Consider the following 18,518-nt stretch of genomic DNA (forward strand, 5'->3'; position numbering starts at 1 on the left):
GTTTAGGCTCACCTTGGTTAGCATTTGCACCCTGAGGCAAAGCATTGGTTAAATTGGGCAGCTCGTTTCCATGGTTTCCATCTTCCCAGGGACAAACATCCACACTGTTCCATTTTTTCAGCTGTTTTAGCCAACTGGACTTCTGCTCCAACTTGCAGTGGGGATTTAAGACTATACACATCCACAGAGCACCTGATTTTAAAAAAATTGCTGTATTATGTTTTCTATTAAAAAATGCAGCAGCCAATGACTAATTGCAAACTTCTACAGCATACACTTTCTCTCCCCTCAAAGGCTACACTGCTTGCTTCCCAGCTATGCTTAACACCACGCAGACTGAATGCCTGACACAGGCACTTGGGGCTGGCATAGCCAATCTGAAGCAGCTGAAAGATGGTACCAAGCCAGCCCTCTCAATTAAAAGGCATTAGTAGGTCTTTTGTATTAGAAATCCAGAGTTCTCAATGTATGGCTCATCAGACAGGAACATCAATCAAATTACAGAAGAACATTAAACAAGCTTTTCCTCTAACTCCTGTATCAGAACTATGTATCTTTCAGTTTCGCATAATGGGAACCAAAGAAGTGCATTAGTAAGACATGCATTTGTAAACATACACTTTCAGACTCAGAACCATCAGAAGTACCCATGTAACTCATTCCCAAACACACTTGGGTTTCAGATAACCAGTAAACACTAGTTTTGTGCAGTCTGATAGGAATAAGATATTTTTACAGCAATTACTTCAGTAATTTGATTATTCTAGAAAATTTGTTTTACCTTGTCTGTTCAGGGAGTTCTAAGGGAAAGCTAATTTGTGCTGACATATCACACATACCATCACTTTGGAAACTGCTCCCTGAGACTATATAGCACAGCAGGCATAAATGCATCTGGATGTCTAGCAGCAATTTTCAAATGGAAAGACTTTTCTCTAAATCCGCTGTCCCTTCAACAGCTTGAACTGTGACAGAAGCGTGAAGATATCTGAAAATACTGCTTAGCTACAATTCATATGCTCATTAAGAATGTGCTGTATACACTAGAAGAAATTGTGAGAGTATCTTTAGACTATGCAATGTTCATGACAGGCTGGGAAAAAAAGACAATAAAAATGCAACTGGTTCTTCTGGGATAACAGAAGTCTCACATTCTAGGATTCTTTCATTAACTAAGAATGCAAAATGGATACCCAGGACACAGGCCACCACATCACATTCATTCCTAAAGTAACTCAGGTATGCCACAGGACAGGAGACAGTGGAAACACAGCTTAATTCTTAAGGTTAAGTCTATTGCTATTCAAGACTAACATGTTAGGGGAAGTAATACCAAAAAAATCTGAAAACAAAACCAAAATATGGTATGTTACTATTCAAAACAACAGAGAGACACTAAACTACTGTAGCTTATTATTGCATAGTAGTTAGGTAGAATACAGCAGGTGTTTCGGGTTCAGGCAAGTGTCTGAAACTTGCCATGGGAGTGAGTAAGGCCAACACTATTTTTAAAAACTCTTCTTAAAATCAAGTAATATCATTTTCTTTAGACACACTTGCCGGCACACTTCACTCTCCAAAAGGAGTCAAATTACAACTGGTTCTTATTATTAAGCATCAATGATTTAGTACTACTCAAGACAGAATGACTACATCTCTTGCAATCTACAAAACAAAACACAAGATGCAGCACATCAGAAAGCCTTAGAGAACAGTTAATGTGGGCTTGCTCAAGTATCACTTGAGGGCATTACAGAGACTCTGTACCTCTCAGCATCTAACAAAAAGAGCCAATGTAATTCTTTGTAACCAGATTCCCAGTATTTTCAGAGTGAAGCAAAAGCAAAGTGGAGTATCTTAACCACATTTGGTAAGTATTTCCATCATCCATCAAGGAGAACACACAGTACTGTGTTATACCATGTCCCTACAAAATAAGTGACAGGCTTTTTCCCACATCTGAAAAACACCACTTAGAAGCAAGCAAATTCACCAGCCTCCTAGGGAAGCTCCACTATAAATGTGGTACATCTATGAGGCAGGAGAAGGCAAAGATAACTCAAAGAACCAAAATTCTTTAAAACATCTGTGGTTTGAAGTGGGATACTACGTCAAGGCTAACTACAGTAATTGTCTCTGACACCCAGGCTATTTTTATGTAAAGAATAAGTGTATTTCCAATAACTCCCTCATAAACCACTTAAAATTTCAACAGAGCCCAACTGAACTCTGCTCCTTTTGACTTCAGAGAAAGCTGCATGCACATCTGAGATCTCAAACAGCTTTGATGGCTGTTGATTCCCTGCAGGAAGAGGAGAGTGAGACAAAATTCCTCCACTGGAAGGGAACAGAAGAGCTCTGGTAGTGCTACAAAGCCTACCATCTGAAAGAAAGATGCATAATGCCAATGACCCCACACACTTCAACCTATCTGGATTTCTAGGTCTTTTTGGTTAGTTTGGGTTTTGGTGGAGGTTTTTTTTTTGGTGTGATTTTTTTCCTTCTTCCCTCTCTCCCTCCCCACCCCAAGTGTGTGCATTTACCTCTATTCATATTTCTTCCTACTTCTGCTCCCTGAACACTTTCCCCCTCCCCTGACATCTGCTCCATTCTAGTTCTTTCAACGCACTGATTCCTGCTCCTCGCACTGAAAAGTCTGAGGAAAATGTTCACTTGTGCCCAGACTTGATCACATGCTAAGTGGCAAGAGCCTGGAGGATATTATTATTATTATTATTATTTCACTCTGATGCTGCTCAGTGCAAGCCTCCTTGAGCTAGCCCTTAAATGTCACCATCAACCTGATGGTCTACCCTGGTCTCAAACAAGAGATTCAGTTTTCTGTCTAATGGCTCCCATATGGGGAAACTGCTGATCATGCTTACCCTTTACTATAGATGCAGTCTATGGAAAAAATGAAGGATAGCTACTTGCAATTTGCAAGAAAGGTATCTGAATCAATTTCCAGTGACTTCAGTCTAAAAAACTGCTGGGCAACAGTTTATGCTCCAAATAAGTTATCCAAAATAATATCCTAGTCTACATTCTCAAGTCTACGTGTTTGACTACATTTAATGACATCACAGATGTCAACAATATGAACAAAAGTCTCATTAAATAATAACTTTAAAAAAGAGACACCAAAACCCCAGAGAAAGTATTAGTGTTTACAGACTGCTTTTCTCTTTAATACAGCTCACTCACTCCTTCCTATGTCCTTTTCCCCAGGTGTTTTTCCACACTGGTTCTCAGCAGGCTGACACACCTTCCCCCCACCCCAAACTGCATGCTACTAAAACACAACTGAAGTTCTTATTTTGATCTCTGTACTCTAATCTATATCTTTTCAATACAGAACTCCTCACAGCACAGTCGCAAAGCAATCACAATTCAATAAACAATAAGTTTTCCCCAGAAAATAATTGGAAAGTATTATATGTTGCAACTGCAATTTCATATTAATTTCACAAGGGAAAGGGTATTAGAGCTGTCATACTGCAGTGAGGAATTGCCTATTTTGATTCAACACGAATCTCTTGACCTGAAAAAAGGCCAGCTTTGCCAAAACAGACCTTTGGTTCAGACAGAAGTCCTTTTGAAAATGCATAGTTGTCACTCATCCTTAGAGTTCGTCACACCACCAAAAAAAAAAAAAGAAAAAGATGAAGTATACATGTAGGTCCTCCTTGTACAAGGGAACATCAGTACTTTTGTGTTTGGAGACATTCATACCTTTGAATTTATGGGGAACAGAGGGCCAGCTGCCTTTACACTGATCAGGATTTAAATACACAAACTGAAAAACATTAAGAGCATTAAGTTTTTGTAGAAGTAGATATAGCACAGAATAGTAGATAACTACACATCCTGTGTATGCATGTATTCATACAGCTAAAGAAAGTGCAAGGGATGTGTACAGACTCTCCCAAGAGGTTAAGCATTGCTCACTTTTCATAAATCCCATTATATTTTACTCTTGCACCAGTAAATGGGAAGGTGGTGATGGAAACAATTTTAGGGGCATCCTAGGACACTGATCATGACTGAAGACCCAACATACAGTTCTGTTCATCTGTTTGACTATGCTCTGCTTTTCCTAGCAACATCATGCTATCTTGTCAGGGCTGCTGTACAGCTGAACTTGGGTCAGCATTTCCTCTTTTATAACACCTGTGTAATCAGTGGCTGAAACTTGGCCTTTGCTTTGGAATTTTACATTTCATATACTTCAGATCAAACAGTACCTTTGCAAAATTGAAGTATTCAAGAAACAGGTACACATCTACTGTAGCATTTCTTTGCCCTTCCCATAAATGCACAACTTTATCTCAAAAAATAAGCTACAAGAGTAGTATTTGACAATTTCAAAGAAAATGGAGCCAGGTAATCAAGATGATTCCCTTTCCACAACAGACAAAACAGCTCCAGCACTTGCTGCATGCTTGCTGCTGTGCCCCACTTGAGACAAATCGATACTATTACAAAAGCATAGTTTTCTAGCACTGAAAGTGCCAGAAGAGAAACAACACTAGCATACAGAACCTATGACCACTTTGAAAGAGAAGTGTCAGCAAATGAGTTTAAAGTGGTTTACGTCTGTATTTTAAACACATACCCACTTTCACTGGGACACTTCCACTTGGAAACCCCAAAGAAGGTGGTGGTTATTGCTTCTGAATGAGAAGGACAAGTGCCTTCAGAATAACTGGCAAAGCCACTGCCATTTCCCTTTTCCAGGCATGGAGAGATCTCCACTAGAACAAAGCATAAGCAGAAGTCCTACTAGAGACTGCTCCAATTAAACAGTTTCTTTTATAGTATTGCAAAGACAGGCAAAATGCTTCAGGACTGTTCTCTCTTCAATAAGAGTATCAAGGAAAACTACTCTCAGCTCTCAGTTGCACCCACGTTGCAATTTTATTCATAAAAACTCCTTAATGCATACTGGTTTCTCTGTTTAGCCTTCAAAAAAAAAAGGCTTCCTATGGGTGCTGTGTTTCTTGGAGAACAGAATGTTTCATTTTGTTCTAATTCATTCTACTGAATTAAACTTTGATGTATTGGTCTTGACAAGTGCTTCATGCTGATTGTATAGTGTATGATAGTATAATCACTTCCCAGGCATTTCACACTAGCTGGCTGATTAATGCAATAGATTACCTGCAGCATTGAGGGCAAAAGGGAATCATTGCCCTTCTGCAGGCTAGCCTCCAAGCATGCATATGATGGAGTGGAAGTGTAAAACAGACAAAATAAAATGCCTAATTCCTCAAGTTCCCCTTTCCTTCTGTATGTTGCTTCTCCAAGGGTTAAAGGCACATGTGTATTTGGCTGAAAAGGGTATTTCTGTATTGAGGTTCTATTCTGAGCTATCAGCAACCACATACTCTGAGCTCTGTGTCCAGTAACTATAAACCTCTGCTTTCTCTTCCCCTGTTTTCAACTTTTAGCACAATGGAATAAGGAACAAACCACACACTTCTGACATTTTGCATGAGCCTGTTGTTCTGAGTTATGACATTCCAAGCATGTTTTAAAAACTCCTGCATCTTTGCAGACACTCTGCCATTCAACCAAAGGGTTTCATACAAGAACAGGAATTTGCTTGAAAGGTGCAGTTTACAGTGTGTCAGTCTAGGACTATGATAGCCCCAAGAGAACACCTAGGATCAGTCACATGCTCATTAGATACTCCTCTATCCATCTACAGTACTCTACAACCCAACCACTGCAGCAAGGCATGGACTGTTAGTCTACAAAGCTAAAGGAAAGTATAAACAACCTGCAAATGAACCTCTCTGATTAACTTCACTCATATTTAGAAAACTATTTAATCATTTGTTTACAATCAATCAATTGAAGGCAAAATGCTAATACTAGCACTTATAGCACAAAAATAGTCCTTCATCTTAATTCTTCACAAATTTAACTCATTGTCAGTATTTACAGCTAGGTGGTGAAAACAAAGTGTGTTCTTGCCCAAAATATATATCAGGTATTTTATCAACCGCTTTAGCTAGCCATATACGACCAGTAGTCACAGTCTATCTTCAGAGACTTCAACAATTTTCAGAAGTTAATGTGACTACTAACTATAAATGCACTAAGTTACCTCTATATAAATTTATCATTGAAATGAATGAGTTCCCCTCAGTTAATTTTTTTAGGAAGAGGCAAAACAGGAGATGTTTGCCCAACAAAACAAGCTATTAATAAAACAGAGGGATGAAAATACCTCTCCTTTAAAAAAAATTGAACAAGTGCAAACACTCCCTTGCATAGTGGGAATTACAATTGCCACAACTACGCTCACAGAATGTAAATAATGCACTGTAACTAACTGACCAGAGGAATACATTCTGCTTCTCTAGTCTGAATTCCTTCCTACACTATCGTTTCCCAAGTCACTTTTATCTTCCAGTCCAAACATGATTGTGGAGTTTTTACAAAAACAGCATACTTGAATTACAATTTTTAATGCAAGAATCTAGCACACCACCTGGTTAGACAGTCTACTGGCTGCCTACCACAATTCAAAATTCTAAGGTTATTTCTAGTTATATTTCTCCAGCTCCAATTACAATTTTCAGCTACCTTTTGTGGGTTTAGAAAAACTGTCTTCCCTATCAAATTTTAGACTATATAATAGATATCTTAAATTATAAAGGATTTCCTTTGTCTTGATTTAACATACCAAAGCAGATTGATATTCTTGTACCTCTCACTTTCAATTTTTGAAGTTTTTTCCCAGTATTCATTCAAGACAAAAAAATCTGAAATAGCACAAGGCTAGATGGCTGAACCACAGGTAAAGCTCAGAGAATTAGTGAAGATTCAGTAATTCCTCCCTATTAATTTATTACTTCTCTCTAGCTCTGATACTTACTAGAAGTGGCACTGGGAAATTAAATGGCAGGCTAATGTTACTGAAGTATGAAAAATAAAGAGTTGAGAGGAACGAAAAAAATAACAGTAAGTATCAGCTTGGCTTACAGTAAAACTCTGTCCTTAATCTTGGCAGACGTGATTCAAGAGTTAGGGCTGCAATGACCTGTGCACCAGCTTCAATACACAACATTTTTTAGGACATTTATAAGTAAATCAGTTCAACCTCATAGGAATAAAAATAACAACAGCTGTTTTAATGTGGGTACTTACAAGAAATCTGAAGTACTTTCCATCCAACTGAACAGAATGGAAATGAAACTTTCTGTATGGCATTAAAAATAAACTCCTCAAGCTATGCTTACAGACTAAAGGTAATTACTGTGACCGCTATTTTTGAAATCTGGTATCTGCCACAGGATTAGCTCAGTTGGTTAGAGTATGGTGCTAATAACACCAAGGATGTGGGTTTGAACCCTGTATGGGCCATTCACTTATGAGCTGGATTCAATGATCCTTCTGGGTCCCTTCCAGCTCAGAACGTTCTGTGAAATTATCTAAAAAAAAATTCTACTGTCATACTCTGACCTCATACACCCCCATTTCAAATACTATTACAGCCGTGTCAGTAATGGAGGAAGAAGGAAATGATCCTCAGAGAAGGTGGATGAAACCCATCTTTGCAGAACTGCAGCCTGGCTTCTTTAACTGTGGAAATGGTCACAGCATCAACCAAGACACTGCAGGTCCATGACAGCAATTAAAGTTGTCATCCATAACTCAGGCCTTAACACAGCAAAACTGTCTTGTGATGCTAACTCTGACCTGCTGTTAATTTAGCACCTCCAACACCACAAATCATTCAAAGACGCTGACATAAATAGCTTTTTCTGATAAAAAGCAGGTGTAACCTCAAGTGTATGAACTAACAGTACATGCTTCCTAAGACCGCGACAGCTGAGACTAAACAAAATTTATGTAACCATTAATTAAGCAAAGACAGCCTACTGGATATGATACAGTTTAAGACACAAATATGTGTAAGATACCAGTCTACCTAGAAAGTCTCATAATGAAAGACCCAAGGAAATGGTGCAAAGAATGGTGCATCCAACTTCCTTTCAAACACAGGGCTTCCTACAGCTTTCATTTCAAGGCCAGAAATGCCCTATGTGCTACTGACTAATCTATACTTAGAAATTTCAAGTTTATTTTCTACAGGTGCAGGGGATGGGTGCTTTCTTCAGCTTTAAGGAAAAGCATGATGCAAATAAAAGTGGGGATATTCAACAATATAAAGACAACATGAATATAAACTTGGCACACAAATTTGAAACTTAGAGCCTTGCTAGACCATTTTATAAATATCATAAAATATGGGGGAAAGTGAATGTCTCTACTACATGGTTGACCAAAAAAAGGGATTGCATGAAGTATGCAGCTCCAGAAAAATGGTACTAGAGCACCAAAACTGTAATGAATGCTAAACTTTATTGATGATTTTTCATGGCAGCCCTGGAGTAAGCATCAAATCTGGCACCAAGAAGGAATTTTTTCTAGAAGCATACTGGCAAAACCCATAGCTACTTTTGTCCTTTTCCCCCCTCCACTTAAGCACTAAGCACAGATAATCTGTTTACAACAGCTGGCATGTCCCATTCATACAAGTTTGTCTCTAATTGCAAAGGGATGGAATGCCTGAGACAGAAATATAGATGGAAAATAGCTTATCAGTTAAGGCTAGAAGAATCTAACTTGCTCTTTTCTAGAGATGACTGTAAATTTTTATCAAAAAAATTCAGACTGGTTGCCAAATTAAAATTAAAAAAAGACATTATTTAACACTTGATTGTTAGTTTGCTCATGGCAAAATGGTAATTAAATCTCTCTTAATTAGTCTATAATGATTCCCTGCCTAACCTCAAAATTTAGAATTAAGGGTTAGATGAAGAGCAAAGTGTTAATAATAAAGGTCCAGGCATGACCTATTAGGAAATATATTGTACTTTTTTTTTTTATCACATGACCTTGTAAAATGATATTTTAGTTTAAAATTTAACACAAAACCATACCATTCTAATCCAGAAAATGGCCAAAATACCAAATTCAGTAAGCATGAAATCGAACACACTATCAGCCTGATCCAACATTTAAAAAGTGGTATACAACAGAGCAAAGTACTAGTGAAAACCTCCTACTAAGATTTTTAGAACTGCTGTAGCAAAGTCATGTTACTCCACTCAAGAAATACCTTTACAGCAACAGTGCATTTCATATGCTAGTATACATATAGTATGTAAAAAAGGATTCTATGAATGTCACTGGGAAGAGCTTTATCAGATGAATGAGGCTCATTTCAATACCATAAGAGATTCCTGAACTTAAAAACTTTAGATACCTATAGGTGGTTGAGGTAGACAGGAGATTATGGATTAAAATGTGGAAGGCACCCAGCTGCACATAGAGTACCATTTAAGTTCTCCTCAACATCATAAAATAAGATGACCAATAGAGTCCAGGATCAGCATAATGGAAAACCAGGATACGTTCACCAATTTTATTCACTGCCCTGCCTTGCCAAAGACCAAAGAGACTGTCTTTGGACACAACCTCTTCCACATGACACAGCCATCATATTTCTACTTCACAAGAAACTAGTCCCTGACTTAAAAAAACAACTCTCCTCCCCCTTTAAGAGTTCCTAAATATTAAAATGAAGGAAATCTACTAGAAATGTTTGTTTTGAAAGACACAAATCACACGAAGTTTCTTCACCATGAAGACAAGCAATGGAATATGACGATACTGAAAACAGTAGTTCCCAGAAAAAAAAAAAATCCAATTCTGCAATCTACATGTTGACAAGGTGTTGGGCTCCATCACTCCATCAGGCAGTAGATACTTGTCTTAGATTCTTCTACTTGACTGCTTTCATCAGATTAAGCATCTGGGATTTAATTTAACAGTTTCAGCTTTATTAAGCTGTCACAAGAGCAGCCCTACTTTGATAACAGTAGCTGCTCCAATTATGGCTTGGTTTAGGGTTGACAAGTATAATGATTCATTCATGGCACATGAGAAGCAATAAAAAGTTGTTTTGCATTACAGCTTTTAAAATGTGGGCACTTTTTTCATTTGATTCGTCACTTAGCTTTTGCTAAGAGGACTTTGAAATTGCGGTAAGAGGCAAATGGGGCTTTTAGTTTAAATGTAATCCCCATATTTAAATGATCTGTAATGGCACAGTGTTCGAGTGGGAACACTATTGTTTCACAGTGGGCCCTGATGGTGACATGTGACATTTGTATTCAGGTCCTCTATTATCCATGTGGCTAAAGGGCTTCCAATTTCATTTCACAGCCAGAAGCCTGCAGAAAACACCAATTAACTTGCAGATCCCATTTGCCGACAAAACAGTCGCTTCCCAGTGTCTGGCATCTGGCAGTGTTCAACATTTAATTCCAAAGCAGAGCCTTACAGCCATCATGATCCCTGGGCTGGGTTACAAAGTCAACGTTTCCCCTTTTTTTAAGGAAATATTTTCATTTTTGTAGAGAACAAGCAACTTTACTTAATTTTTCATGGATGAGTATTAATGACTTGCTCATCTACTAAGATTGCACCGTCCATTTTTTTCCTCTAGACTACAAAGGCAGCTAACTGACCTTCCCTTCAAATCGGAGATCTCAACTCAACAGGCATCAGCAAGTATTCACTGTGCATTTCCATGTCCATACCCCATTTTAATTAACACAATTTAATTAAAAGGCAAACTAAGGGGCTTCAGATAATTAATCATTGTTACATCCCAAACTCTTCCACCATGGTCACCAAGAGTCAAACACCTAAAGATCAGCATATGAAATTTATGTACCGAGATACCATTTAAACACCAATGTGAAGAATTCCAACTCTGCTTTAAACTCAGCCAAGTGGAATTCATGTATTACTGTGGCAAATTAAAAGCACTCACTAGTGCACCACTGAAATTGCATGTAAATTCCTCTAGTCTGAGAAGTATCTGAGCAAGCCTTAAGAGCTCTGACCTACAACTTTTCCAAAAGTATACCTCTGATATTCCATAAGTAGCATGTACCTCATCCCATTCTCCTTGATGTACAGCAGGGGAATCTGCTGGGCAGTTATTATATTTTTACTCCCGATCTACAGGCTTTAAAAACAGCTGCCTAGTTATGTGCAAAGCTTTTTTTTTCTTTTTTTTTTTTTAACATGATGCTTTTGCATTGTAAATTTCTTAGGAAAATAGGACTTCATACTAAGAAATTCTCAGTTTCATACTTAGTACTTTGGGGGTCTTGAGTGGAGGTTTCACTGGTTTTATTTTTAGGGGGGTTTTCATTGTTATTTTAGGTGTGGGGAGTTTTGTTGTTGTTTTTAAATCAACACCTTCAAACATTCACACCCAATCTGATATCTACTGAAATCAGCAATTTACCATGAACATCAACAGGAACTCTGATCAAAGCTCAGTGTGTCCTTCCAGTAACCTTGCCACCACCCAATGCCAGGCAGGAAGCATCACTTAAATTCTAATGAAAGGCTCAAATGACCCAGTCAAGGAGTAAAGCTGAAGTTATTTAAGTACGCTTAAAAGTCTATGCCAAGATGGAACTGACAAAGTGGCCATATGCCTAGCAGTTGGCAGACAGCATACCAGGGCAAGCAAGGAAGCCTTTATTAAGCATAGGCTATAGTCACATACTTTTTATGCCCTAAAATTCTACACAACTACATGAAATTGCTACCTACCTGCGACATAAATGTGAGTACAGCTAAAAAATCTTTTTAAAGACATACATATATGCCTCTCCTAGATTACTCTGAACAGGTAATAGAAAATGGTAAAAATGCACAGGCCTGTGTCTCACTCCCTCTGTTGGTATTTTGGTACATATCCTAGAAGATAATAAGCCAACATTACTTTGCAACGTAATGATAGCATGACTCTAAACTCAGCGTCCAAGTTACTTCTTCTACAAGCACAGATCACATGCTGCCAGGTCCATCCTGCTTTTCCCTCTCCAGTCTGCTATTTTAACTCTGGTCTCCCTTAAAGCCTACTTGAACTTTTTGTACATTCACTTTTTTTTTCTGAGATCCAAGTTTCACATGGAAAAAGCAATGTTTAATGTGGAAACTCAAGCAAAGTGAAATCCTAGCAAAAACACTGCAGAAGCTTGAACCTTCACATCAGGTAGAAATTATTTACCCAGTTAAAAGCATTTTGGAGGGAACTTGCTGAGCATCAGTGGAAGGAACCAAGAAATCCTATCAGTGGGGAGAAGAAATAGATAGTTTAGAAACACAAACACTATCTGGAGGTGGAAGGACCAAGTTAAGTTCTACCCTTTGCCTACTGCCCACCTCAGCTGATTGAAATGCACTTGCAAGTGAAACCATGGTACATGATCAACATACTTGGATACTGTTAAGAGGTGTCAGAGCAGCTCAGCAGGGAAACAATGCGGTCTGCCCAGCAGCTCAGGTAGTGGTGAGGCTCCTTTTGGGAGTGACATCTAGAATTCTGACAAAATAAACTAAATTCAATTAATCCAAAAGTATTTGTTATTTGATGCTGTAGGCAGAGAGATTCCATCTCCTCTATCTTCACACAGGTGCTGTCACCAAAATTACGTTAATACAAAACTGATGAAACAAGAGGAGCCACCACAAAAATTTAACACAACGTTTTTTGTTTATTGACAGCATGTGGCAAGACTGCTACAGGTAACAGATGGAGAACACATTTCTCCCTCACCCACCACCTACCAGCTCAACCCACATAAGCAATGAAGCATGAGACCCTCCAGTTTTCAGTATGGTGGGGTACAATTTTGCTGCATGTACGTCTAGCTACACATGTGCCTTGCTTGGCAAAAACTGTTAATCCCCAACAAGCCAAGGGATCATAAAAAAGGCATAATGAAATGGTTGTTACACTTGTAATTGTCGCTAGACTGTGATGGAGCTTTGTCTGCTATGGTAGTAAGGATTTTCACCAAAGAAGTCTGTAATCTCAACTAGATAGTTAGCAGTTTATTAGCCTAGTGCTTCATTTAGAGTGAACAAAATTTTTGCAGCACAGGTTATATCCAGTCTTAGCCCCATCAGCTAGTATGTGATTCAATCATGGTCATCTTTGAGCTCTAAGAGTGCAAAACTTAAGTCTGCATTTGGCACTTTTTTTCTAAATGAAGCATATTAATCTTACTTGGATTTGATTTCATTTAGCTTCATTTTGGACCTTTAAATTACGTTAGGAGCATCAAGATATTTGCTCTCTTCTTTGCATTACTTACATAATGTCTCATAGGACATTGTCTGTAAACTTTTGCTTGTTTGCTATTAAATATTTATTTATATGTTTTCTGCCACACAAGTCAGGCATAGCCATATTGACCAGAGCACATAATAAAAGACTTCTTTAAGTTTCGACTTGAAATGTCTTTCCAGAATGAGAACACGGGTTTCTACTCCAAATTCCATAAATCACAAGGCAATTCCATTTAGGCCATGTGTCTTCAGCTTGCTTTAGGAAAGCCTCTAACACAGCTGCAGTAAGGTTTTGAATGCTGACAGACGTTAATCTCTTCACTCACACACTTAGTGAACTATCTTTCAGAGAAATGAATTAGATTTACCACTGTATTTTAAATAATTCAGGTTGTCTTTTCCACACACCTGCATATCTACTAGTCAGTAGCTTGTTACAGTACTTTTTAACTAGAAAAACAATGTTTGTGGTTACTTTATGTCTTTCTTCTCACCTCTCCATCTTTAAATACTGTTGACATTCACATTCAAGTTGCACTGATGTTCCCTTCAGATAACACCCCATATCAATGCAGGCTGAGCCTGGGAGGGATTAAGAGCAAGCCTGAAAAGAAGGACTTGATGGTGCTGGTGGATTGAAAAGCTGGACATGACCCAGCCATGAGCATTCAGAGTCCAGAGAGCCAAACGTGTCCTGGGCTGCATCCAAAGCAGTGTGGGCAGCAGGAGAGGGAGGGGATTCTGCCCCTCTGCTCCACTCTGGTGAGACTCTACCTGCAGTGCTGCATCAGCTCTGGGGTCCCTGCGCAGGAGGGACATGGACCTGTTGAAGCATGTTCAGAGGAGGGCCACAGAAACAATCAGAAGGATGGAACACCTGCTATACAGGGAAAGGCTAAGAGAGTTCATTAGCTGAAAGGTTGTTCAGCCTAAAGATTAAAAGGCCCTGGGGAGACTTTAAAGCACCTTCTAGTACCTAAAGCAGATCTACAAGAAGACTGAAGAGGGACTTTTTACAAGGCATGCAGTGATCAGATAAAGGGGAATGGCTTTTAGCTGAAAGCAGGAAGGTTTAGATTAGGTATTAGGAAAAAAATTCTTTACTTGAGGGTGGTGAGGCACTGGAACTGTCTGCCTAGAGAAGCCATGGATGCCCCATCCCTGGAAGTGCATAGCGCCAGGTTGGATGAAGCTCTGAGAAACCTGTTCTAGTAAAAATTGTCCCTGCCCATAGCAGGAGGGATGAAAGTAGATGATCTCCAAAGTCCTTTCCAACCCTGATTCTATGATGAAACTTTTACAGATTTTGAAAATTTCTGAAGCAGTAATTCAAAATTGCATTAGTGAGTTCCTGAACACTTTACAGCAAGCGTCCTCAGACCTTACCAGTTTAAATACTCTCCCATTTCAGCCTGTGTTTCAGGTAACCCTTCCGGTAAACCATTGTTAATTGTTAGTCCTCTGTTATTTCATCTCCTTTCTTGCTCAGTAATGGACTTGTCTAATTGTCAATCGGTTTCCACCTTAACCCGCCCAGTTTAGCATGAGAGGCTTATACATTTCGCCTCAGTTGTGTAGCTACATTTACACTTTTTGCTTTATTCTTTTTAGATCCTCTAGTATTTATGAACTGTTGGAATTGTACTTCTTTCACACTGTGTTCCCTTTCCTTCAACTGCAATTGTGTCATGCTGTAAATCAGAAATTTGATTTCACCCAAACTTAACTGGACAAGGAAAACTGCAAGAAACTCTAATCTGCTTTGCCTAGAACAATAATAAAAGCTTTTCTCAACTCCAGATATGTAATTGTATCTTTATTATACAAATGAACACCTAAATGAGTCTGTGAATTTACCCAGTTCATCCCAGAGCTGCCTATACTTGTCAGTCATTGTAGTTCCTTGTTGTCTCCAAAGCGACAGACGAGGGTCAGCCATGAACTGTTCTGTTATCAACGTCAACATGCGAGCTCCATTTGAATCTCTCATTTTTAGCATCTCTCGCACCTAGGAAACGAGTCTTTTAATAAAAACTTGAAAAAGCAATGAAATCGCAGTACAGACAATATGCTGCAATGTTAAACATTCCACTTCTGTTAAGTTAGAAAAGCAATTTATATGTGTGATGGGAATTTTTTAAGTAGAAGAAACAGTCTGCCTTCCCAGTTTTAAACAAAATTTTAATTTTAGTATCCAATTGCAATTCTTCAGAGAATTTTTCCACAAGCATTTCATAGGTGTATTATACAAACTGCTGTAAGGTTTTCCAATGTTTTGGGAGTGGGAAGGAAGAAGAGAACAGCAAAGCTGTAGATGCTTGAAATGTGACTTCATATCCTTACACTGATCAAGACACATCAGATTGCAGTCCACTGTTGTACAACTTATTATCAAGTTGCCATTGTGGTCCCAAGGCTTTGTGTTATTTTACAACAGTAGAATCTAGAACTCTGAATAAGGTGCAAACAAGTACAGACTGGCTTGGAGAACAGGGGAGAGAAAAAAGGTTCAGAGTACTCAACACACCTTTGCAAAAAGCAAATTGAGCTGCTTCCCTGATCCATGGTATCCACCCTGGGAAAGGAAGAGTTTAACCTGTTCTTGGACTTGTTCCTCATCCAAATGCCAGCAATTTTCATCATCTATGCTAGCACCTGCTGTTGGGTCAGGAGCACCTGCAAACAGCAAGAAAAGAAATCATTATATTCTATATGAAGAAGAGAGGTTCTTGAGTCCAGGGGAGAGGACTACTGCTTCGGTTTTTGGATTTTTGTCTTCTCCTGTTTTGGATGCCTTGTTTTTAATCTCAAGTCTTTAGAATAGACTTAAATTTCTCCTCGGTAGTCTTAAGCACTTAGAAATTATAGCCTATGTAAAGGTATTTAAATACATAATATTCTCTTCTCTAACAAAACATAGAATCAAGGTGAAGACTTTTTTTCCTCCCATCTCAGCAGCTACACTAGAATGATTTTACAAGGAAAATTAGACTTTGAATAGTATTTCTACAACTGCGATGTTAAAACCACTCTCCCCAAAACACCTGTGTAATTCCTGTACCTTCAGCAATCTTGCTCAGGTTTAAGTGACTGCTAGTGAGCGCTGCTATTGATGCACATGAGGAGAATCATCACCTTGGTGCCTCTGAGCTGTGATGGCTCTGCAAAGCTAAACAAAGAGTAAAAAAAATCCCCAAACAAATCCAAAGTCTTAAAGTACTAAAGGCATTTCCATCATAAGTAAGAGTTACAGATGTAAATCCATGCTGCTTTCAAAAGGAAGCATTTTTACATAGGCAATGTCATCTGCACAGAGTCAATCTAAAGCAACTCTACTTGAATTAGCTTTATCTCAACTGAAATTACTAGATTCACATCAGGCAGTGCTTTGGCCACAGACTGCCATAACTCAGATTTTGCAGTTCAGACCAGTGACTTTCCCCTGGTAGCCTCTCTTAAAGGATGACAAAATTCACTAGAACAAGTTCTTGCACCTTCTAGTAAACCATATTTTTCTGAAGAACCCTGCACCTCCACTGGACATTTTTAAAAGGTCCTTAAACTGGAAAGGCTAAAAAGGACTTATCTAGAGTGTTGGACTCAGCTCAAGGTAGGGCATCACCATGCCAGATGTAAGGTATTTTAAGCATGGCTGAGAATCAAGTTAATTTAACATTTTAGATTTATCACAATTGCATAATCTTTCTTTGATAGGTTTTGCAAAGATTGAAATTAGAAATTGAATCACATTACACAACCTGTCTCTTTGAAATCTGTGTCCATGTAACCTCTGTAGAGAAAAAAAAACCCCAAAACCAACCAAACAAACAAAAAAACCAAACCCAAAACAAACAAAAAATCCACACAAAAAAGGAGAAAAACAAAAATAGAAAAATCCACCCCAAAACAAAAAAAAACCCACAAAAAAAACCTTGCCGGGGAAGAAAAATTACATAGATTTCTAAAAGGCTGGTTTTTTTTATAGAAATCCTGAGAACCTGAAAAACCAAGACAGCTATAACTCTACAGATGCATAGGAAAAAAAACCATTGATTCTATGGATTCAAGCCTTCATCTCACAATTGCAGTTCTGCCACGGAGGTGAAGCTTTTAAGTGATCACAGGAAATGCTGAAATCTTTATTCAATGAAAATACAAATAGAAATTGTAGAGGGTCAGAGGGATGCCTTATCTACAAACTGCTGAGACAGTAAACAGAAAGATGTTCCAGCTCAGCAACTTCCTAAACTGCCTCCAATTTCAGAGCCTAAAGCAGAACACTGTACTGCTGTATATACACACATATATATACACACAAATATACTTAATTAGTAAGAAATTGTACCTTTGGAGATGTGAATGAACTCTCCTACCTTCCACAGGAACCACAATAGTGTCTCAGAAGATGGGAATCAAGCCCATGACAGCACAAAACCCAAGCAATGAAAAACCTGCTCTTATGCAAATACCTCCATCTTTAACATATTAGTTTTAAGCGGCTTTCAATTCTGTCAGCTACATGAAACACATACTGATAACTCTTTGGCTGCAAAGAACAAGATAAAAAGGGAAATCAAGCCACACAAGAATAAGCAGTGCAGCTGTTGCACAGACCCAGGTTTGCAGTATCACCTTGCAAATAGTTTAAATATTTCATTGCTCTAAAACACAAAGACAGTGAAGAGGAACTATATAAAAGCCCCAGCATACAAAATAAACTTATATTTGTTCCTTACTTCAATTGAGAATTATCTTTAAATAACCTTGGTATGGTTATTTTCAAACTGAATTAAAAATAGACCAGTATTCCTCAGCTAAGCTTCCCTATCTAGGGGGTGAAAAAAAAATTCCTTCTGCAACTGCTTACATTTTATCAGAAGCCCACCTGTCATTTTGTGTTACAAGGTTAGAAAAGCAATTCAGCTACCAGCAATACAGGTTCTTTAACAGAGTTCCTTTACAAAAACAAGTATGCCTGCTACCTGGGGCCAGCAGCATTGCCCCCACCAAAGCTACTTCTGCCAGTATGATCCCAAATGTACCTTATGCAGGAGCTCAGAATCATTGTACTCTCACCAGTGTTACTTGCAAGACACTAGCCCACAAGACTATGAAAGCTGAAGATGCCAAGCCAAGGGTCTTGAGCTCAACAACGCTCTTCAGCACAGCATACAGATACATTGACTCCGAATGATTTTTTTCTTACAAGACCATATATAGGCTACACTCAGAAGGATCAAAATTTTTAATCGGGTTGTATGAAAAAAATTCAATATACACATAACCAGCGCCAGCTACAGTAGAAATTCATTCATCTTTTAACCCTACTAGCAGTCTTC

General features: G+C 38.5%; 1 protein-coding gene across 3 annotated transcripts in view; it reads right to left on the reverse strand.

Moving 5' to 3' along the window:
• Positions 1–18,518, reverse strand: part of ZSWIM6 (zinc finger SWIM-type containing 6) — a 108,758-nt gene that overhangs the window by 23,277 nt on the left and 66,963 nt on the right. For 2 of the 3 annotated variants that reach the window (XM_085043539.1, XM_085043541.1), the window contains exons 3-5: positions 15,707–15,855; positions 15,037–15,187; positions 13–192 (exon numbers count right to left, since the gene is read on the reverse strand). In XM_085043539.1, the coding sequence (XP_084899665.1) occupies positions 13–192; positions 15,037–15,187; positions 15,707–15,855 (480 nt within the window). The remainder of the gene's footprint in view (positions 1–12; positions 193–15,036; positions 15,188–15,706; positions 15,856–18,518) is intronic. The other variant, XM_085043540.1, reaches the window with a different exon arrangement.

The sequence above is a fragment of the Lichenostomus cassidix genome, chromosome Z (genome assembly GCF_008360975.1).
Source record: "Lichenostomus cassidix isolate B80296 chromosome Z, HeHo_3.0, whole genome shotgun sequence".
NCBI classification, from domain to species: domain Eukaryota; kingdom Metazoa; phylum Chordata; class Aves; order Passeriformes; family Meliphagidae; genus Lichenostomus; species Lichenostomus cassidix.